A 22,765-nucleotide genomic window follows, 5' to 3' on the forward strand; every position below is an offset into this window, starting at 1 on the left:
ACTGGGTTTTTTTCAACATTCCTTCAGCTATTTGGGGACTTTTTTGGTTTGATACAAATCTTAGGATTATTTGTTCCAACTCTGTGAAAAATGTCCCACGTATTTTGGTAGGGATTGCACTGACTGTGTAGATTGCTCTAGGTAGCATAGACATTTTAACAACATTTATTCTTCTAGTCCATGAGCCTGGAATGCTTTTCTATCTTTTTTTTTTTTTTTTTTTGTCTTCCTCAATTTCTTTTGTAAGTGCTCTGCACATTTTAGAGTCCAGATCTTTTACCTCTTTGGTTAGGTTTATTCTTAAGTATCTTATGGGTTTTGGTGCAATTGTAAGTGGGATCGATTCCTTAATTTCTCTTTCTTCAGCCATTGTTAGTGTATAGAAATGCAACTGGTTTCTGTGTGTCGATTTTATATCCTGCCGCATTGCTGAATTGCTGTAGGAGTTCTAGCGATTTTGGGTGGAGTCTTTTGGGTTTTCCACATACAGTATCACGTCATCTGCAAAGAGTGAAAGTTTGACCTCTTGGCCGATTTGAATGACTTTTATTTCTTTTTGTTGCCTGACTGCTGAGGCTAGGACTTCTAGTACCTCAAGAAGTTAAAAATAGAGCTACCCTACTACCCAGCAATTGCTCTACTGGGTATTTATTCCAATAATACAGATGTAGCCTAATGCCAGGACACCTGCGCCCCAATGTCCACAGCAGCAATGTCCACAATAGCCAAATTGTGGAAGGAGCCAAGACATCCTTCCGCAGATGAATGGATGGAGAAGATGTGGTCTATATATACAATGGAATATTACTCAGCCGTCAGAAAGGATGAATTACCCGCCATTTTCTTCAATGTGGATGGACCTGGAGGGTATCATGCTAAGTGAAATAAGTCAATCAGAGAAAGACAGTAATCATATGGCTTCACTCATATGTGCAATAAAAGAAATACTGAAAAGGACCAGAAGAGAAGGAGGGGAAACTGTGTGGGGAAAATCAGAGAGGAAGACAAACCATGAGAGACTCTTGACTCTTGAAAACAAACAGGGTTGCTGATCCCAAAGTGGGTGGGAGAATGGGGTAACTGGGTGATGGGCATTAAGGAGGGCATGGGATGTAATGAGCACTGGGGGTTATATGCGACTGATGAGTTATTGAAAACTACATCTGAAACTAATGATGTACTATATATTGGCAAATTGAATTTAAAAAAAAAAGGCTGGGGGCCACGCTCCAGGTTTAGACCATGGACCCAAGCAGCATCCCTGGAGAGGGCATAGATAACATAGCCCCCATGATCCAAAAGTTGACTCCCAAATAGAGTCTAAAAAAGCAAAGATCTTCACTTCACAGGTAGTGAAGCCAAAACATTGAATTAAAAATGCTTGAATGTTCTCCCCTGAGGAAAATCCAGGTAACCTGATTGATTTATGAGCTTATTTTGTAGAAGTTGATGGACCACCAGCAAGATGAGCTGAGACTGGAGCAAACCAGGAAGAGTTCTTGTCGTTGCACAGAAAGGACCAAGAGTGGGTGAAAATAACCTCTGTAAGGACACACCTTAGATCCCCTCCATCATCATGCTTTCCTTGCTGTTTAATGAAGACGTATCCCATGAAAAGACAGGACTCCTGAATTCCTATATTCAAAAAGGAGAACTCCTCCCTTTCCCCCCTATCTCCAATCATCATATCCCATTTAACCTACACACCTGTGGCATCCTGAGCCTCTGTCCTTAAATACACCCAACTGCAACTCTGTGTGGAGGCAGATCTGAGAAATTTTCTCCCATCTCCTTGCTTAGTGTCCTGCAATAAAACCCTTTTTCTCCACCATAAAACCAGCATCAGTGTTTGGCTTGCTGTACATTGAGCAATGGGCCCTTGTCCAACAACAGAAAGGATGGTGTAGTGAAGACAGGGTCTCTGGTCTCCCATGAAAATGTAAGGTGTCTCCAGTCTCTGGCCCCCTAAGCTATTTCGCCAGGCAGCTACTACTGGAAAGGAACTTTTCCAGGACTAAGAAGCAACAAAGTTTAAGATGACAAAGGTCCCTCTGGGCTGCAACTTCTGTGACAAATTCCCCTGGCATCCTGGATGGAGAATGCTGCTTACAACCTTAGGTTTCAGAACCTCTGTCTACTCAACTGACCACCAAGGTATACCCAAGTAAGGGCACCCTCTGAATGGTGGAGACCAACAGAATAGTCTTGCTGGTCACAAAGTCAAGCTCTTAGGACACAGAACAAGATGAAAGGAAAAGCTTCATCTGGTTTTTAAAAAGGGAACCCTTTCACTATTTTTTTAAGGGAGACAGAACACGAGAGACTCCCAACTCTGGGAAACGAACTAGGGGTGGTAAAAAGGGAGGTGGGGGGGGTGACTGGGTGACGGGCACTGAGTGGGGCACTTGATGGAATGAGCACTGGGTGTTATACTATATGTTGGCAAATTGAACACCAATAAAAAATAAATTTATAAAAAAATAAAAAATAAAATAAAATAAATTTAAAAAATTAATTAAAATTAAAAAGGGAACCCACAACAAAGTTTGTCCAAACAGACCAGTCTGAGGAGAACTGTGAACTCACCCCAGACTGTGAGCCCACCTTGAACAGCAGGCTGACAGGGCCCATGCCCGCATCCTTCCCCGTAGCCCTTCCCATTTGTTACAAATGCTCAAAGAGAAAAGAAAACAGTGACCACCTCAGGGAGAAAATGGTCAAACCAAGACTATTTTAGCAATTTTACTAGAGTTGCCAAGTGCAAGCAACTGATTCCACAAATATTTAATCCAGCTGATCTATATTTAGAAAGAGAAACAGAGAGAAAGGACTCTGACGGCTTTAGGTACATTAGACACCCCCCCACCCCAGGCAGGGAGCCAGGGGCTGATGTGGCTAAAATTCCCATCTACCTGCAGCTTTTGTCAGGTGTCTCAGGACCTCTCAGCTGTGGTTGTTTTCAGCCAGGGATGTTATCCTGCCAGTTCCACCAAGTGTTGTGGAGGCAAAATATTTCTGTACTCTTCAACATTCTTCTAGTTGGCCTGAGAATTAAATTGACAGAAGATAGATTAACAGGAGAGAAAAAAAAGCGCAAAATTTAATTTTGTGTGCACAGAGGCCAAATATTAAAATTGAGAAGCAAACAGATGACCAAGGAAGGCAGCTGCTATATTTTTTTAGACAAAGAGGCAATAAATCTGTGAGGAATTGACAGGACAAAAAAAAAAAACAAAAACACATTTGGGAACTTCAATTAGTAAGGGATTCTAAATGGAAATTTGGACAGGGGCTGTAAATTGCTAAAAGTAAAATGTTTATTTACAGCCTTCTTGGCTCTGAGTTCCCTCTCTCTGGAGATAGGATGACTCTTTACCTCCTGGTACAAGATGTCTCCTCTTTTGATGGGAGATTTATTTCCTGCTTTCTGGAGACAAATGGGGGCAGTGTGGGTGTCTTTCTTGCACTGTTTCTTACGTAACTTTAATTCAAAATTGTTAATATGCCAAAGTGGCACATTGTGTGTGACCCTCCTTAGGCCTTCTGTGTGCATTTGGATTGGTTAGGGCTTGGAATAAAGAGGATGCCATGCAACCCCAAGAGACTGTTCTTGAGACCTGGATTCTCCATACATTGCAGGTTCTAGGTCTCTGGCTTTCCAGATCTACACGGCCAACAAATGTGCGGTATGCACGCCCTAGCTGAACTTGGCAGCCAAGCACCCTTAGGCATGGGGAGCTGGGCTGGTCGACAACTACTGGCTGAGCCTCCAGGATGAAGGGAGCTCACCCCTGAAATCCTTCTGTGGTGTCACCTTTAAACTTGAAACAGTCCCCATTTGTCCCCCTGATGGGGTCCTGGACTCCTCTGGCGATCAAGACTCCCAGGTCTGTCCTAAAGAATATTCCTGTCAGACTCCCCAGTCTCACCCTGGCAAAGTATCCAGTTTCCTCCAGTCGTACTTTTGGAGGGAAGATGTGCAATTATGAAGGTTGGGGCTTGGAATCAGGGAGCTGTCTCTGACCTACAAGAGGTCACTCCAGGGACTGCGCATCTCCCAACGCTTGCCCCATTCCGGGTTCCTGTCTGCCTGACCTTCACAGCCAACATATGCTGTACGCACACATCGTGTGGCCGTGGGCCCTCCAGCTCAGGACGGTCCCCAGCCACCTACATAGCCTCCTGGGTAGAGGAATCCCTTCCCTCAAAATCTTTCTGGTGTGGCAGCTGTAACCGGGAGAGAGGCAGTCCTTGCTTGGACCGGCTGCCCGATGAGGTCTCAGTCTTTTCCAGAAATCAGGGTTCTGAGGGGTCTCTTATTGGAGGATTCCCTGGCCGCTCTGGCCAGCAACAGCCTGCCAAGGCGGTCCAGCTTTTCCCTCATATGTCCTTAGGGGAAACAGGTACATTTGTTTAGGTTTGGACTTGAAAGGAGGAAAAAAAAAAAAAAAAAAGAAAGGAGGCAGATGACTTGTAACACCAAGAGCCTGATCTCGTAAGAGACCTCGGGCTACCCTGGCCTGGGCGTACTGCACGTGCACGGAACATACCTGTAAGCTGGCCTCGGGCAGGCCTGGCTCTCCAAGCCTAGGGAACATCAGTCAGGCCACCAAGCACCTCAGGCCTCTGGCCCAGAGGGGAGCCTCCCTCCTGAAAGCTGCTCTGATGTAGCAGCTGCAAATGGGCCACAGGCCCCAAGTGGGCTTGCTGCCCGATGGGGTCCGGGGCTGCTTTAGGAATCAAGACTCCCCGGTGTCAGGGCACCTGGCTGGCTCAGCGGTTGAGCATCTGCCTTTGGCTCAGGTTGTGATCCCGGGGTCCTGGGGTCGAGTTCTGCATCGGGTTCCCCGCATGGAGCCTGCTTCTCTCTCTGCCTGTGTCTCTGCCTGTCTCTCCATGTCTCTCATGAATGAGTAAATAAAATCCTAAAAAAAAAAAAAAAAAAAAAGACTCCCCAGTGTCTCCTAATGGAAGATACTTTGCCCTGCATACCCTGCCCTTTCCTGGCAAAGCAGTTGAAAAACCTCCACTTTTGTCTTCAGGGGGAGTGTCATATAAGGATGGGTCGGCCTTGCAATTAAGCTGATACCTTGTACCACCAACAGTCCACACCTGTGACACGGCCTCTCCTGACACCTGCCCTGTTCCAGGTTCCTGGCCAAGCCGACCCCTCATCTCGGCCCGTGCATATGCAGTAAGCACCGCTTCAGCCACTTGGGGTTGCCGGAGCCCTGCAGCCCTGTACAGCTGGGTCCCAATCCCAAACACCTGCCTGGGTTTAGTGTGGATGGGACCAGCCCCAACCATCACTCTGATGTAGCAGCTACAACCTGGGGGCAGTCTGTCCACATTTGAACTTGCTGCCTGAGTGGGTCCAGGGCTTTTCCTTCCAACAAGGCTCTCAAGGGTCTCTTATTAGATGATACCTGGAAAGCACTCCTGGCCTTGTCTGACCACAACAGTCCAATAAGTTCGAGCTCTGACTCGGAGGGGATATTGCCTGATGGGACGGATGGTATTGCAAGTACCCAGACATCTGGTCCCTAAGAGTCACTTCTCTAATCCAGTCTCCCAAGACCAGGGCTCTCTTCTAGGTCGCCGGCTACCAGGCATGGTGCTACATGTACAGCTCATCCCCCTAAGACAGTTGGGAGCCTCCAGGGAGTGGAAGTGGTGCCAGACACCAATACCTGTGTAGGCTACAGTGTGGAGTGTGCCCACCGCCAAATATCACCCTGGGGCTGCAGCTGCAGTCTCCATTTGGACTTCCTGCCTGAAGAGGTTCCGGGCTTCCTCAGCAACCAGGGCTCCCCAGTGCCTCTTATTAGATAATGCCCCACTGAGAAAGCCCCACCCTGCCCAGGCAAGGTTGACCAATATCCTCCAGCTCTGTCCTCAAAGGAAACTTGCCTTTTGTCCACACCATCCAATTCCTTGACATGGCCCACTGGATCCGCACCCTCTTCCAGGGTCCCAGCTGCCTGGAACTGCTTTGACCATGCATGGCCAGTTCAGGCCCCTGTGGGTGGCTGGAGGCTGCTGGGACCCTCCAGGCTCCTGGGGCAGGGCCAGCTCTAAAATCGTGTGGAGGCAGAGCCGCAACTTGGTGCCACTGTTGTCTTGATTTGGACTTGCTGCCTGAGGGGTCCCAGGTCTCACCAGCAACTGTTGCTTGGGGTCTTTTATTGGAGGGTACCCTGGCCAGGCTGCTGGGGCCCACCCTGACAAGGGAGTCCCGGTTTCTCCAGCTCTGCCTTCAGGGAAGGACGCGCATCGGTGCGGGTTAGAGCATGGGAAGAGCAGATGCCAGATACTTCCAGCAGCCTGCCCTTACCACCCAGCCTCATGGGGCACTTGCGCTTTTCCAGACCCCTCCGGCCCGACCTGTGCAGCCGCTGCGAGCGCCGCACCTGCTCCATCAGCTGCCCTGGGGCAGCAGAGCCCTGGGGGCCCGTGGAGCTTCGAGAGCGCAGGGAGCCCACTAAAGAAAACAAGAAATCACTCCGAGCTGCTGACATGAGCCGCGGCCAACCCCTACGCAAGTTCCCCGTCTCCTGAGGTCTGGGCTCCTGCCTCAGTCACCGTTCCCAGGTTCTCCCCGTGGGGGATACTCCAGACTCCTCAAGGACTGCCTCCAAGGAGAACGTGCCCGTAGGCACGGGCTTGGAAGGTTAGGGCTTGGGATTGGGCAGAGCCTTTGGGACTTCGAGGGCCTGCTCCCCTGGCCCGGCATCTCCATGCTCATGCCCTGTTCCAGGTCCCTAACTCCCCGGGCCTGCACCGCGCAGTTACATCCCCGTAAGCCCATCTGGGGTCGATGCAGCCTCAGAGCCTGGGAAGCCCACGCTGGGTCCCGACCACTTACACAGCATCCACGGACGACGGAGCCCACCCCATGCTTCTGGTTGATGGCTAGTGATGAGACACGGTCCCCATGGACCTCCTTCTCTATGGGGTCTTGAGCTTCTTTAGGAGCCAGGCCCCCCTGGTGTCTCCTAATGGAAGAAATCCCATCTAGCGGGCTCCGTCCTTCCCTAGAAAGGCAGTTGAAAAACCCCCAGTTCTGCTCGATTCCCGATCCCGGGCTAATTTAACCTGGGAGACCCGTGCCCGCATTGTCTGCACCCTGCCGGCCGAACTGGGGCTGCAGGGGGCACCCCAGGCCCATGGGCCTCCCGCCGGGACCCAACCTCCTGAATGGCCCCGAGTGGAGGGAGCCCCACCTGCTGAAAATCCTTCAGAGGCAGCAGCTTACAGGTGAAGCCAGTCTGGCTCCATGTGAAGTGGCTTCCTGATGGGTGTCCGGGTTCTCAGCTATCGGAGGACACCCCAGCCATCCAGCCCCCACCCCCCTGGCAAGGCCCACCTTATTCCTGCAGCTTGGCCATCAGGGGGAATCTAGGCATTTGTGGAGGTTCAGCCTTGGAATTAGGCAGATGCCAGGTACCCGGATAGCCACCTCCGTGACCCTCCTCACCTGACACGGCCCAGGCCAAGGTCCCTGACCACCCTGAGCTGCGTGGCCCACTTATGTGTGGTCCCTGACATGTCCCCTTGGCTTTCAGCGTCGTCAGATCCTGTGGAGCTCAAGCCAGTCCTCAAATCCCTGCTAGCTGCCAGGGTGAGGGAGAGCCTGAAATTCTTTCTGAGGCTTCGGCTTGAGCTGCTGACTATCCCCAGCTGGAGTGGCTGCCCAGTGGCTTTTCCAGCAATCAAGGATCCCAGGTGTCTCCTATTGTGAGGCTTCTCAACCACCCCTTCTTGTTCCACTGAGGAGGTATCTCAAATGCCCCCTCCTGTGACCCGGCCTCAGCCAACATTGCCCACTTCTAGGTCCCTGGTCACCCTGGCTACTTCGACTTGCATAGCCTATGCTTGAGGGGATTGTAGCCTGTCATTTGGCTGCTGGCTATCAGGGCCCTCTCTGGCTGTGGAGGTCAGGCTGGTCTCCCAACACCTGCTGGCCTGCAGGGTGGAGAGAGCCCACCTCCACTAAAATCATTCTGAGGCTCCGGCTTAACCTGGAGACAGCGAGTCCCCATTTGGACTGGCTGCCTGTGGCTCCTCCAGCAACCGGGGTTCCCAGGGGCATCTCTTATTGGAGGGAAGCATGGCCTCTATAGGGCCCGGGCAGGGCAAGGCCATCCAGGCTACTTTATTTAGCTTTGCCTTCAGAGGGAATATTTACATTTGCATGGGTCGGGGCATAGATGTGGGCAGATTCCTTGCACCCAGCATGCTCCTGGGACCTGATATCTCTGGACGCTTGCCCTCTCTTCCAGATCGTTGGCTGACCTTACCAGGGAGGCCTGCACATGGAGTGTATGTACCCCAAAGTCTGGCTTTGAAAGACCCTGCTCTCAGAGCCTGTGAAATTCAGGCCAGGCCTCCACCACCACCAGCATCCCCTCTGGTGTGGAGGGAGCCCACCTTTTGAAAGTCGCTCTGAGCCAATAGGTGTGAAAGGGCCACCACGTAGGTTTGCTGTCTGTTGGGCTCCAGGGCTTCCGTAGGAATCAGGACTCTCCTGTGTCTCCATATGGCGGATACCCTGTCCTGCTAGGCAGGCCACACTTCCCAGCAAGGCAGTTGAAAACCCTTCAGCTCTGCTTTTGGGGGGAATATTCCATAATTGATCATTAGGCTGATACCCTGTACACTGTTCAGCTCTCTCCTTTGATGCGCCTCACCCGCCATTGCCCCATTGCAGGTCTCCTTCTAGCCTCAACACCTGCCAGGCCTGCTCATTGTACTCTGTGTCCTGTCCCCCGGCCCTGGGCTGCAAGGGCACTCCGGGCCTGGGGAGCTCTGGCCAACCCCGATTACCTGGATGTCCTCTGAGTAGAAGGAGCCCACCCCTAGGAAGTCGTGCTGAGGCAAGAGCTTTAATCCGGCCACAGTGTCCCCTTTTGGCCTGACTGTCTGCTGGGATCCTGATGTTCATTAGCAACCAGGGGGGCCCCAGGTATCTGTGACTTGAGAGTGCCCTGGTCAGCACTTCTGGTCCCACTCTGCCCCTAATGGGAAAGTGCATCTTTCCGTGGATTAAGCTTGGAATTAGGCGGAGGCTTCGTGCCCCCCAACAGACCCCCCCCCCCCCAGCAACCTGGCCCTCACTGTCATTCCCCATCTCAGCACATGCAGTACACACTCTGTCCCTGGACAGCTGAGGCTTTCCGGCCTGTGGAGCTGGGGTGGATCCCCAGCAGCTTCACAGGAGGAAGTTTCTAACCCCATGACGTTTCCTCAGAGGCAGCCGCTCATGTGGGTGACAGGCCCCATGTGGACTGGCTGCTGGATGGGGTCCCTGGCTTTTGCTGCTTCACCGAGGCCCCAACCATCTGGTTTGCCTCTGGTGTGGAGAAACCTTTCCTCGGAAAGTTGCTTCAAGCAGGACAGCTACAAACGGGGCATGCAGAGTAACTGCTTGGTAATCCACTTTTCTGTAACAAACATTTCTCAACAGTATGCTCTTTGGCCAATTCACAGGAACTATAAATGGTTATTTTCTTTAAAAATAATTTTGTCCAGTTTTATTTCTGCTTTTTGGAGAGGGAATCTATCAGACTCCTGTGCTTGCCATTCTTGCGGTCCCACCTAAAGGGGTTTGAAATATACTTTGTTCAAAAAATTTCTGGAAGCATTATTGGGCAAAATTGTTCTTGACTACATTTTAAAAATATCTAAAAACGTATAACAACTAGGGAAGAGGGAAGCTAATTCTTGGTGCCAGTTTGAAGAGGAATTTACAATAACTAAAGATGGATATGGTAGTAAAATGAGGCCTGAGGCCCTACACCTGTTGCCTTCTGAAACAGCTGACCTCCTGGCTAGCAAGGAGAGGCGAGGGCTCCATTTCTGAATGCTTCAAACTCAGAAACGTTGCAACTGCAGCAAGGAGGTTGCACGGCTAATATTCCGCTCAAGTAAAATATCAAGTGTTGAATTTAGAGTCTTGATGTGAAAACACTAATAAGACATTATTTAGTTGTTTTCACACCACCCTCTGTGAACTTTGATATTTACCTGAAAGTATTTCACTACACAGCTTCCCAGCAGTGCACTGTACTTTCAAAACGCGTGCGTATAACCACACAGGAAAGCAGGATTTGGAGCAACACCACTGTTATCGGACCATTTCTAAGTATATGTGTTCGGGATAATCCAGCACGATGCTTTTAATTAATGCCATTCTGATCTTATGGATTTCCACTGTTGGGGGGCAAGGTAAGTTGAAAACATGAAAACAGATGTGAATATTTAGTTCCTTTCTCATATATGTGTGTGTTGGGTGTGTGTGTGTGTGTGTGTGTGCATGTTTTAAAATGAATAAATAGGTAAGAACATTTTGGATAAAGGCTTGTAATTTAATCTATTTTATCAAAATGTTTTCATACATGAAAATAAGAGAAAATAGGATGAAACAAGTCTTCTCTGTTCTCTAAGTTCCTACATACGAATAGCCACCAACTACAACATTTGGAGGGGAATAACAGGATGAAAAAGCTGCATATAATGAAATCGAAAGCACCAAGTACCAGTTGTAATTCTCCATAAACTCTACAATGCCACTGACCAGAAAAACCATCCCAAGAAAATCTGGACCCCTTCAAAATGTCTGCATTTTCATAGGTTTGTTAACTGAAGATTTAAATATCACTAAACCAGGAACTTCCTTTTTCAATCTAATTGTCATTCAACAAAGGGAAATCTCTATTAGTAAAACAGGACTGTATATCCTAATTTTTGTGTATGATGTGCCAGTGAAATGTCAATGAGTTATTTTCTTTTTGCTGTTGTTGCTATTTGCTTTTTCTGAGCTCTTCAGCAAATGTTGGAAGTGGAAGAGAATTGCACATCATTTCTTTTTTAAAACTATAGAAAATAAAAATAAAAATAAAAAATAAAACTATAAGTCATGTCTTACAATATTTTAAAAATGGTTTCATCTTATTTCATGTTAAAATTAAAAAATCATCATATCCAAATAATGGTAAGCAAGCCTCTAACAAGATCCAGGACAGCTGATTAGACCACGTGTGGAAGTAGAGTTTCAGTCCTGTGTTTTATTGTTTGATTTCCAGGAATTTATTTTGCTATTTTATTGCTTGCTAATTTTTGCCTGTAATGAACATTCTTTGGGGGGAACTTTCTCTTTAGCCCTAACATAAGAGAAAAAATGGAAGCAATAAAAATGCTTTACTTTTAAGAGCCACCCTCATAAGAGTTCCAAAGCCTTATTTCTATGGACTTGAAACTCCTTTTGTTTGTTACTACTTTTAGCATTGAGATACAATCACAGGAGAGCAGTTAGCTAATGGGGTTAAAAGTACAACAACAGGCAGATAGTCTCAATTAAAAATACCAAATTCTCTGGTTACTCAACAGCCTCACTGAAGAACTATATAGATGGGTGTATTTGATATATTTCTTTTAACCTGTGTGTCAGGTATATATTGTTTTAAACACCTGTTAGAGATGGCATTAAGAGAGGGTTTCTAAATGGGGAACGCAGAGGAAAATAAGTGTAAAATGTGAGAATAATATGTAGAATTTTTAACGACTCATAGCCCAGAAAAAGATATTCAAACTTCCAGCTAGTCTTCTGGAGAACCTTCGGTGGAGCTCTGTGCAAAAGTTGTATAGATGCTAAATGACCTGTAAGTCTGTGTTGCTCTTACATGCCAGTTGAGAAACTGGCCCCAAAGCAAAAGCAGCTTATTAAAGTCAACCTCATATAAAAATTCCTCATGCTCTCCATAGTGAATATCCGTTGAGCAACGTATTACACTGCACGCTGCAGCAAAGAAGCTCAAAAGTAGATGAGAACTCCGTGCCTCACTACAGCTTCGAGTGTCCTTGGAGGAAACCAAAACATGTCAATAGATGACAAGACTATGTGTGTGCATTTGTGTATATAGATGCAATGTGTGCACATATATATGTACATGTGATATACGTGTGTGTATCTAAGGGCGTGGATTTATTTCACAGGGAATGTGGTCATAAGCTTTTATCAGGATGTGGAGACAGCAGACATCGTCTCCTACTGGATTTTGGAGGGGATGACCGGCTAAGGGAGGCCTGCCAAGAGAAGTCAACTTTCGGAGCTAGCGGGCCTCCGTGTGCACAATAAATATTGCTAAATGTTGTTGCAGAATGAGCTTTCAAGGGTTGGTAGGAGAAGGGCAGAGAATGGAGGTGGTTATTCTGGGCAGCAAAGTGTATGTGGGTAGAAATGCTATCATTTGGGCGAGGCCAAAGCATACCTGGAAAAAGAATGAGGAGTGGTATGACTATCAACATTGTAGGTGAGGGGCTTTTCCTCTGAATCTTCTCCAGAACTACCACGTGTCAAGTTGTTATGGGGTGGGGGACTTCAGGTTTCACAGGTTAAACACCACAGGAGTCACTGGTGTGACATTCTGTGCCACCTGCTGGAAAGTCACCTCTAGGCAGATGCAGGAGGGAATTTTCCGAGTTAACTGGTCTGTGAGCTGAATTTCTGGAAGTGGTTTTCTTTATTTACCTAAGGCAAAACCAAAATTGCTTCATCCTCATGGCACCGGGAGGAACCTGACAACACAGAGGCTGAATCAGAATAGAGAAAGGAAAGGCCTTGGAGGCCCCGCACGATTCTGTCCCTGCCTGCCCGGCGCGCGGTGTGGACCAGTGAGGGTTGCTGCTCCCCTTGGCCACCGGTTATGGATCGCTGTGTGGCATTTTCCTTCTCGAAGATACTGCAGAAGAGATTTTACTCCACATGACTCCAAACCCTACATTTCATGTAGACACTAGGCTTTTCAAATACGCGTGTCCTCTTAATCAGAGATCATTTTTTGTCTTCTCCTGATTAGTACACCGGAGAGCACATAAGGTAAAGGAATTTGAGCTAGATGAAAGGAAAAAAAAAATCAATGAGATGATTAAAATAGGACTTAATGATTCACTGATGTAGGTTAATTCTACCATTTTATTTTTTGCAGGGACTTTCCATTGCAATTTTCCAAAAATAAACCACGGAATTATATATGGGAGAGAGGACTCTGAGGCGTTTTCCCCAGTTCCTGTTGGGACAATTTATTACTATTCTTGTGAATATAATTTTGCATCTCCTTCTCGATCCTTTTGGACTCGCATAATGTGCACAGAGGAAGGATGGTCACCGACACCCAAGTGTCTTAGTGAGTAAATGGCCTATCAGTAGATGTGGCCGTGTCATTGAGTAGCTAGACATGTGCCAGATGGGATGTCAGGCTCTTGGCCCACCAGCACAGGGGATCAGGACTAGCCGGTGAAGACAGTGTCCTTTCTTGAGGAGCCTTTTCTGAAAACTAATTGAAAAATATGTGACCTTTCTTGCATTACCTAGAAGTGCTTTAAACATTTTAATTTTAAAAACTGATGATCTATATACTTGACTATTCATGTGTAACGCCTAATATTTGCTTAGGATCGGCCTAGTCATATTTTTCCTTTAAAACAAGTCTCTTTACATGCACATCCTGTTTTGAAACTTACCATTCTCTTGAATATTGTGAAGATGGTGTGAGTGTAAATATTTTTGCTGTCGTATTTTCCAAAAAATACGACAAAAAATCATTCTTATAATGATGTCTGTATTGATTCTCAATGAATGTGAAAAGTAGACTCAGGAGAGAATAGATATATTAAGAAAAAAAGCAATGGAGGGGCACCTGGGTGGCTCAGCTGGTTAAGCATGTGACTCTTGATTTCGGCTCAGGTCATGACCTTAGGGTCCCGCGATCAAGCCCTGAGTCTGGCTCTGCGCTCAGTGGGGAGTCTGCTGGAGAGTCTCTCTCCCTCTACTCCACTCCCCTCTCTCTTGCTCTCAAATAAATAAATAAAATCTTAAAAAAGGAAAAGAAAAAGACAATGGGAGGCAGAAAATATGAGCCAACAAAGGAGACAGTAATGATCTTTCTCCTTCTGTTTTGGAAACACTTATGAGAATTAAGAGAGAAATGGAGATACTAAAATCTAATCTTGTACCTAGAAAAGTTTATAAAAATAAAATAATTTCTATAAAAACCGTAGAACAGAATGAAATGTTAATTTACTTCCATCTCAGAAATATGTGAGTATATTTCATATAGTAAATGTCATCATATATAGCAGCATGACCAAAATTCTTTAGAAATTTTGTTTTATACCTGATTTCAGTTTTGTAAGTTTGCCATTCTTTTAAAAATATTATAAAAAGCAAATTTAATTTTTTTCTCTTTTTACCACTTCCATCTTGTACATTAAACAATTTTTGGTTCTTAGGACTGTGTTTCTTTCCTTCTGTGGAAAATGGTTATTCTGCATCTTCAGGACAAACACACCTGGAAGGTGACATTGTACAAATTATCTGTGATGTTGGCTACAGCCTTCCTTATAATGATGATACCATTACATGTTTGGAGAATGGTTGGTCTCCTCCTCCCAAATGCAACTCCACCAGTAAGTAAAATGCTGTCCTGTCACATCCTGACATGTGATGTGATTTTTTAAAAAAATATATCTATTGTCAGGAGTTAAATGTAGATTTCACTACTTGCTTTTATGTTTACACATTTATTTTTCAGTTCCAACTGAGTCTGATAGATATAAAATAACATAGTTTACCTGCCTACACAAATCCAATGTGTGCAAGAGAAATATTAGACAACACAAACATTTTGAAGGCAGTCCCTTTATGTTAAAGTAACATCCACTTATCGTGTACATGAAAATTATGTTAGTTGGAAATAAACTTTATTTAAAACGAGTATTAAACTGAAAATAGAGTATTTAAGTGAAGATAAGTCCAATCCTAGTTAAAAAGGCCTTATGACTAAGATAGTTTTTTATGGTTTTTTAATGTGTGTATATTAAATTCTTAGGCTTAATTTGATAACAATCAGTTTCTATGTTTAAAATATTTTGTACCTGTGAATGTTATTTGCCAGTGGCTTAGAATTTGGAAAACACCTCCTTTGAGTTGATGATGGCATCTCCGAGACCTGTGTGAACACTTGGAGTTCTTCATGTTTTCAAATCCCTAGCAATCATTCTTAAGCCAGTTCGTGGAATTCTAGCCCACGCTTGCACAGCTTAGTACTCAACCAAAGACTCAAGAACCCTCTTAAGAAGACTTCTCTAGCTCTTTCTCATCATAATACCCTCTCTCTGTTACTCTGCCCTGTAAATTCCAGCCACCATGGTCTCCAATACTGTGATCTGTCTTCTCAATTCAGGAAGACCATGGCTTCTCCCTCCCTGCCACAGAGTCTGGAAAGTGCTCTCCAAAGCTGAAACAGTCGTAGACTGTGCTTTGGAGTTTGAATGATTTTTCCCCTTTTCTTGGTCATTACAGACTTAACTGAGTAGTTTTCAGTTTTTTAGAGATATGTTTTGTACAGTTTTCTAACGTTTTTCTGTTTGGAAGGTATGCTGATGCCAGCTTATCTATCCTCTCAGGAAATGAAGTCTTCTGATATGCCTTTTTTAAAAAAAGGTTATTCACAACTAATATTTAAATTTAAACTTCTAGAAAAGAGAGTTTTTTTTAAGCAGCTTGAATGACAATACTTACTCAGTTACCAGTTAGGCCACAATTTCTTTTAATTACAAGGGGCTTAAACATGATTAGTCTTTGCAAAAAAAATTTTAAAAACACGTTTATTGACTTCCTACCTGAAATGTCCAGTGGTGGAACAGGGCTCACGGTTTATAAGGCTTCACTTATGGTATCAAGATTTCATTGTCATCTCCACCTCAAGCACCATCTCTCTTCATTTTGTGGGATGACGGCAATTGTCAGTGCAACAATGGTATTTTAGAGGCCTGACAACTCAGTTGGACCAGTACTAACCCACACAAGCTGGCTCCTGTGTACATTTTGTGAGATTCCATCATTAGCCTTTGAAAAATTCTGTGTATCTAGGTTGAGTTTTGGATCACAAACACCATGGAGAGTCAACGACATTTCAGGGCAACTGGACTCCAGCATGCATTCTGAGAAAAATTACCTCTGTATCCATGAGTAGAGGATCACCTATTTGAGCTAAGGTTACTGATCTACAGGATAAGTATTTTAAACTGTTTAGCTAACAATGATTCAAACTTCATGCTTTTTCCTTAAATCCCTAAACTGTTTCCATCTGTGGTGGAAGCTCTTATTTTCACATTTCTGCATTGCCCAGGCTTTCTGAACAAAGAGTGCTAGCAACCTTTGCTAAAAAATGATTAAAGAGCAAACATGCCTTGACGTTAGAGATGGTGTACCCCTCCAGGGTGACTGAGAGACACCTTTCTGGAGCCATCTGCTTATACTTCAGAGTAGTTAAAACCTTCCCCTCTCTCCCCACAAATTTGTCTCTGATCCAGAGAAAAGATCTCTTTCCTTTTCCCTCTTGCGAGGAGGATGGTTCAATGTGCCAGCTGCCCTGTAAAAGCTCTTACTTCAGAGGTTCCTTTCCTATGGCGCAAAGCTACTGCTTGAGCACAATCACATCGGGCTGTCCCTGCATCTGATTAATGGAGTCAGATAGATTATAGATTAGAGCTCAGAGAACTGGCAATATGGATGTTTGTGAATAATAACCTATTTAGTCTCTTGTCTAGAGAACTAATGTTTCCTGTAAGGAGGATGTATTTCCATATACATGTACATATACACACACATTAGGTACTTAACGTACTACCAAGAGAATATATAGTATGCTATAGGTGGTAGATATATAAATAGACAAATTTATATAGTGGAATACTTATATATATTTTTAAATACTGCAGTTCATTTAGGAGTTCTTACATAAGGAGAAAGTACATAAAATAAATATTTACTAAATAATTCACAATGACATTTCCTAAAAGATAATTTATCCATTAGTACATAATGATAAAGGCTTTTGTCCATTTGTTGTATGCTTGGGATAACATTAGAAATAAGACCTTGATTCTGGGTTGCCTGGGTGGCTCAGTGGTTAAGCATCTGACTAGCTCAGGTCATGATCCCAGGGTCCTGGAATCGAGGTTCTGCATGTGGCTCTCTGCAGGGAGCCTGCTCTTCCTCTGCCCATGTCTCTGCCTTTCTCTCTGTGTCTCTCATGAATAAACAAAATCTTTTTAAAAAAGGATCCTGATTCTTAATATGCCTTACAATCTTGTGACATGCCAGTCTTAGTGAATGCCAGAAACAAAAGTAAGAGCAGATGGTTTAATCTCTGACGAGTTGGACTATGAAGGCCATGATGGATATAAGAGCAGAAATGGAAGCACCACAGGCTCCATGGTATGTGGAAAGGATGGCTGATCCCATTTTGTCCACATGCTATGGTAAATACTTTTTGTTCTAGGAAATAAAAGCAATTCTGAATGTATTTCTTTTTAGTAGACTCTATTGAAAGATGTTTCCTAATGAACAGTAATCAAAATTTAACGTGTCTTCACATAGCTTTGAGAGACCAATGTTAAATATCGATATAATAACAGCTCTTTGAAAAGGACTTAACCCACCCAAATAAGGTTGTTTATATGCCACATACATTATAATATTTATGAACAAAATGAAAGCAGTTTTCAGAATACCATGACTGCAAACTGCCAAATAATTCAAAATAGGCAAACATTACCAAAGTTATAGATTGCTATGCGCGCTACAGCAACTCTAGATATTTTAATCCTTTGACTTTCATTCTTTTCCTTATCATTTGATTATTAACTTATAACTTATAATCAGAGCCTTGGTTTTTTGTCTGAGAGCAAATAAACAAAATTGAATTTTGAGTTTCATGGCAAAATTGAGGAGGGGGTATAGGGATAGAGCCCTTGTCCCATACATGCAATATAGTCTGTCCCATTATCAACTTGACTGACCAGTGCACCACATTTGTACAATTGATGAACAATTTGACACATCACAATCACCTGAAGTCTGTAGTTTATATTACAGAGTTCATCCTTGGTGTTGCATAGAGTCTTTGATTTAAATGCAGCACAGAGTGCCTTCAGGTCATGCCAAATCATACCTTTCCTTAAATACGGCTGTACATTTTCCCCTATATATATTAGTTTTCTACTGCTGCTGTCACTAATTAGCACAAACCTAATTACTTAAAACAATACAAAATTATTATCTTATAGTTCTAGAGGTCAGAAGCCCTGAAATCAAGATGTTGAACCACGGTTCCTTCTGGAGCTCCTAGGAAAGAATCTGTTTCTGCCTTTTATAGCTTCTCAAAGGCCTTTGCATTTCTTGGCTCACAGCTCTTCCTCATATCACTTCAACCTCTGTTTCTGTTGTCACCATTCCTGCTTTGCTTCTGACACCCTGCTCCCTTCTGTGAGAAACGTTGTGATTACACTGGGTCTACTGCTACACAAGTAATTCAAAATAATCTCTCCACCTCAAGTTCTTCTAAAAAGTCTGTTTTTCCAGGAAAGGTAACATAATTGCAGGCTTCCGGGATTAGGACATGGACCTTTTGGGGAGGCCATTGTTTTGTCTATATTACCACATAATAACCGTTCTTGAATAAATCAACTGAAAAATCCTACATCAGTCAAGATCAATTATTTTCAATAGTTTTTAATCTTTGTAATTGGATTAGAAAGGGAATATAAACAACCAATAAAGAATCGTTACACAAACTTAGCAATAAAATACAGAGATACAGAAGTTCAACTTCTCACTCAGAGTGAGTCGCATTCCAGGGGAATATGCACAAGCTGTTTTTAAACTATTAAATTGCTAATAACGATGCATAAAACTGGCTAGTCCAAATAATACTTCTGGGGACCCCTGGGTGGTTCAGCAGTTTAACTTCTGCCTTCCACCCAGGGCGTGATCCTGGAGTCTGGGGATGGGGGCTCCCTGCATGGAGCCTGCTTCTCCCCCTGCCTGTGTCTCTGCCTCTCTCTCTCTCTCTCTCTGTGTGTGTGTGTCTCTCATGAATAAATAAATAAAATCTTAAAAAAGTAATATTTCTGAGATTTAATTAGAAAACATTTCATCAGATTTTTGTGATATATGCTTGATTTATTATTTGTTTTTGTTTTTTTTTTTTTTAAGATTTTAGTTATTTGAGAGAGAGAGAGAGAGCACACATGTGCATGAGTAAGGAGGAACAGCAGAGAAGGGGAGAGAAGCAGGCTTCCTGCTAAGTGGGAGCCTGAGGTGGGGCTCAATCCCAGGACCTCAAGATCATGACCTGAGCCAAAGGCAGCCACTTCACTGACTGAGCCACCCAGGCGCCCTTGTCATCTATATTTTCACATGTGAATTTCCATATCTAATTTTATAAATGAACCACAAATAACAGATTAAATGAGAAAATACACACATATATTCATTTCAACCTGAATCAGAAGGTATTCATAATGCATTGGTTTTTTAAAAAGATATTAGAGATGTGGTTGGGTATAATGGGAAGATTCAGAACACCTAGAAGCAACTTGGCCATGTGTTTTTTAAAAAGTCTGTATACTAAATACAGTTCCCCATTTGTAAAGTTAGGAATTATTTGCTTTTTAATGTTCCCTCCTACTTAAAATGTACTAGACATATCTTGTTTGGGCCATTCTAGTTATTAACTTTTTAAAGATGCCTATCATTTAATTAAATATGTTGCATTTTAGGGGGCATCTGGGTGGCTCAGTGGTTAAGTGTGGCTGCCTATGGTTCCGGTCGTGATCCCAGGATCCCAGGCTCCTCACAGGGATCCTCCTTCTCCCTCTGCCTGTGTCTCTGCCTCTCTCTCTGTGTCTCTTATGAATAAATAAAATCTTTAAAAAAAATATGTTGCATTTTAATTTTTATTACTTGGAAGAATGATTTTCTTGTGATTTGAGTATGAAAACTATTCATGTGCTAGACAAGTTATTAAAATTTATTAATTAAATAAATGAAACAATTTACTTCATAAGTGATTGCTCAGGACTTATTTATTACAGTCCTGAGGATATTGTCATACAAAATTTCAACTTGCTATTCAACACTCTAATTCCTCTAAAGGGGCTTATATATATTTGCTGGGCATAAATAATTTGAGGTTTTTTTGAAAGTAAGAATATAAGTGTCTCTGTGTATGAAGTCCTCTGTTATTTAATAGCATATGTTAAATTTACTTTCACAATGATTATTTCATACATATTTATCTACTTTACTTTTATTTTAGATGTAGAATGTCTTCTTCCAGTTTTAGAAGCAAATGTAGGTGTTTATCCAAGAAGAGTAAGATACAAAACTGGAGAAGTGTTGCAATTTTCCTGTGAACAAGGACTTACAGGAGTTGGACCAGCCTCAGTTCAATGCTATTACTTTGGATGGTCACCTAGTTTTCCAACATGCAAAGGTCAATATTTATTTCAGAACTGATGAAACAACTTATATCAATTTAATATGTGTCTATATATTCTATTGGTCTGATATATATAATCTGACAAACTGCAAAAAAAATGGTGATAGTAGTATTTTAACTGAGGAGGAGAAGAGGTGCTGCTCCATAGATAAGTTATATTCCCTTTATCAAGGGGTTGATTCTACCTCTGTTTTGAAATAGGTAATTGAGTTTTATAGAGCAAATTATAGTAGCTGGGATGAGAAAATGTTAGGGATTTTCACCCAAACTCAATAAAAAATTATGCTTTAAAAATATTGTGTATATTTTATTAAGTAATCAAGAAGTAATCAAATATATGAATTTTTCAATATAAAACAATGATTTATTACTTGCTTCAGATGACATTACTTTTTAAAAATATTAGATAAAATTATTTTATATATTTATAAATATTAACTTATACCATGGTATCATACCACATATTTGATAGCTATTTACTTTTATATGATATCCAGATTATTGAACTATAAAATCTTCAGGGGAACAATATTCTGGTTATAATAACCTGCAAAATATTGGGGGTTGGGACAATCAGAATGTTTACATAAGGAAAGAATGTAAGATGGCACTAAAAATTATTGCTAATTTAAAGAAATGCAGTAAGATGTTTTGTAGATGCAAGTCAATGTCCTTATTTCTTAGGCATTCTGAAGAATTTAGAAGTAAAATCTCACTATATCTATCAGTTACTTTAAATTACTTAGGGGGCGCCTAGGTGGCTCAGTCAGTTAAGCGTCTGCCTTCTGCTCAGGTCATGATCCATCCCAGTGTCCTGGGATAGAGCCCCATGTGGGCTCCCCACTCAATGAGGATTCTGCTTCTCCCTCTGCCCCTCCCCCTGCTCATGCTCTTCCTCTCTCACTCTACGTGTTCTCTGTTAAATAAATAAATCAAATCTTAAATAAATTACTTTGCAAAAAAATTAGGTAAATTGGGCAAAATGTATTCATATATATCCAGGTGATCAAAATACATATTCATTTTTCTTTAATTAGTTCAGAATTGTTTATAATAAAAAGTCAACATTTGAGAAAAAAAATAGCCAATATACTATGTATGCTGTAAAAAAACAAACCTGAAAAAAAAAAAGGAATAGTAACATAAGAGTAATTTAGTTCTTGGCCAACCAAAACAGTAACTCCACATTTTGCCAGATTTATAAGACTCTTTAAGCATTATTTAACAGTTTCTTTATGACAGGGCAAGTACAGTCATGTGGTCCACCTCCTCAACTCCTCAATGGCAAAATAAAGGAGGCAAGGAAAGAAGAATACGGACACCGTGAAATGGTGGAATATGATTGCGATCCCTATTTCCTAATGACGGGGCCTAAGACAATACAGTGCATGGATGGACAATGGACAGATTTGCCCACTTGCACTGGTAAATAGATGTTAATGTTTAAACAGAACAGTTTAAACTTTGTACTTATATATAAATATGTATATTAAAAGATTTAAAATATTTTAAAAATAACCAGATCTTTATTACATTTTCTTAGGACAAGTTAAAACATGTGACTACATACCTCACTTTGAGAATGGCTATGCCCAGTTCTCTATCCCTCCCTTTCGACATGGTGTTTCCATGAAGCTGAATTGCAGAAAATCATATACAATGATTGGGAATAATGTAATTACCTGTATTGATGGAATGTGGACTGAACTTCCTACGTGTGTTGGTAAGAATATATTTCTTACTTTTGTATTTGATTGTTTATAATTCTTTAAATCAATAGGTATATTTACACCAGCACATGCTGGTGCCCATCAGGTATTAAATAGTTGGGATGTAAGACACTGAATTGTTTGCTCCTAATTACTTAAGAAAATGAATTATTAAAGATTTTTATTGACCTATGAACACCATGCAAAATTACTGAGATACTAAGGGCTCTGTAAACCAAGAGAGTTTGGGACTTCTGCTTCAGGATAATATCAGATCATTTTTTTTTCTGGGTAGCTACTGCTGTATCCCATCTTCACCATGTGATGGACTATGCCAAACTGATTTTCCTTGGCTTTTGGATAAGCCACGTTCTTTTAAATCTCTGTGCCTTTCCTCATTTGTGTCCTTGCTCTCTTCCTGAATGTCTTTCTCCATTTTAATCACATGTAAAACTATTCACCTTCATGATTCAACTCAAAATTTACTCTGTGGAAAAAAAAATTCACTCTGTGGGTTCATTTTGCACTACTCACACTCTGACCTCAATACTCTAGGAGAACCATATAGTCTCTCCACTGTGCTGTCTGTATATTTATCACATTGTCTTGTACCTAATGGATACTTGTCTTCCCATTTAGATTGTAACGTGCCAGGCCAGCAGCGTCCGTCTGTATTGACCCAATCTTGAATTCACTGCCTAAATAATC

At 42.8% G+C, this 22,765-nt stretch overlaps 1 protein-coding gene across 1 annotated transcript in view; it reads left to right on the forward strand.

The window, feature by feature from the left end:
- The first annotated feature begins 10,050 nt into the window (after nt 1-10,050).
- The window catches only part of CFHR5 (complement factor H related 5), a 30,394-nt gene continuing 17,679 nt past the window's right edge, over nt 10,051-22,765 (forward strand). Inside the window, exons 1-6 of the mRNA XM_077902332.1 lie at nt 10,051-10,227; nt 12,987-13,184; nt 14,290-14,466; nt 20,166-20,342; nt 21,591-21,773; nt 21,892-22,071. Coding sequence (XP_077758458.1) covers nt 10,173-10,227; nt 12,987-13,184; nt 14,290-14,466; nt 20,166-20,342; nt 21,591-21,773; nt 21,892-22,071 — 970 coding nt within the window. The 5' untranslated portion in view covers nt 10,051-10,172. The remainder of the gene's footprint in view (nt 10,228-12,986; nt 13,185-14,289; nt 14,467-20,165; nt 20,343-21,590; nt 21,774-21,891; nt 22,072-22,765) is intronic.

This window comes from Canis aureus, chromosome 6 (assembly GCF_053574225.1).
Source record: "Canis aureus isolate CA01 chromosome 6, VMU_Caureus_v.1.0, whole genome shotgun sequence".
Lineage (NCBI taxonomy): Eukaryota > Metazoa > Chordata > Mammalia > Carnivora > Canidae > Canis > Canis aureus.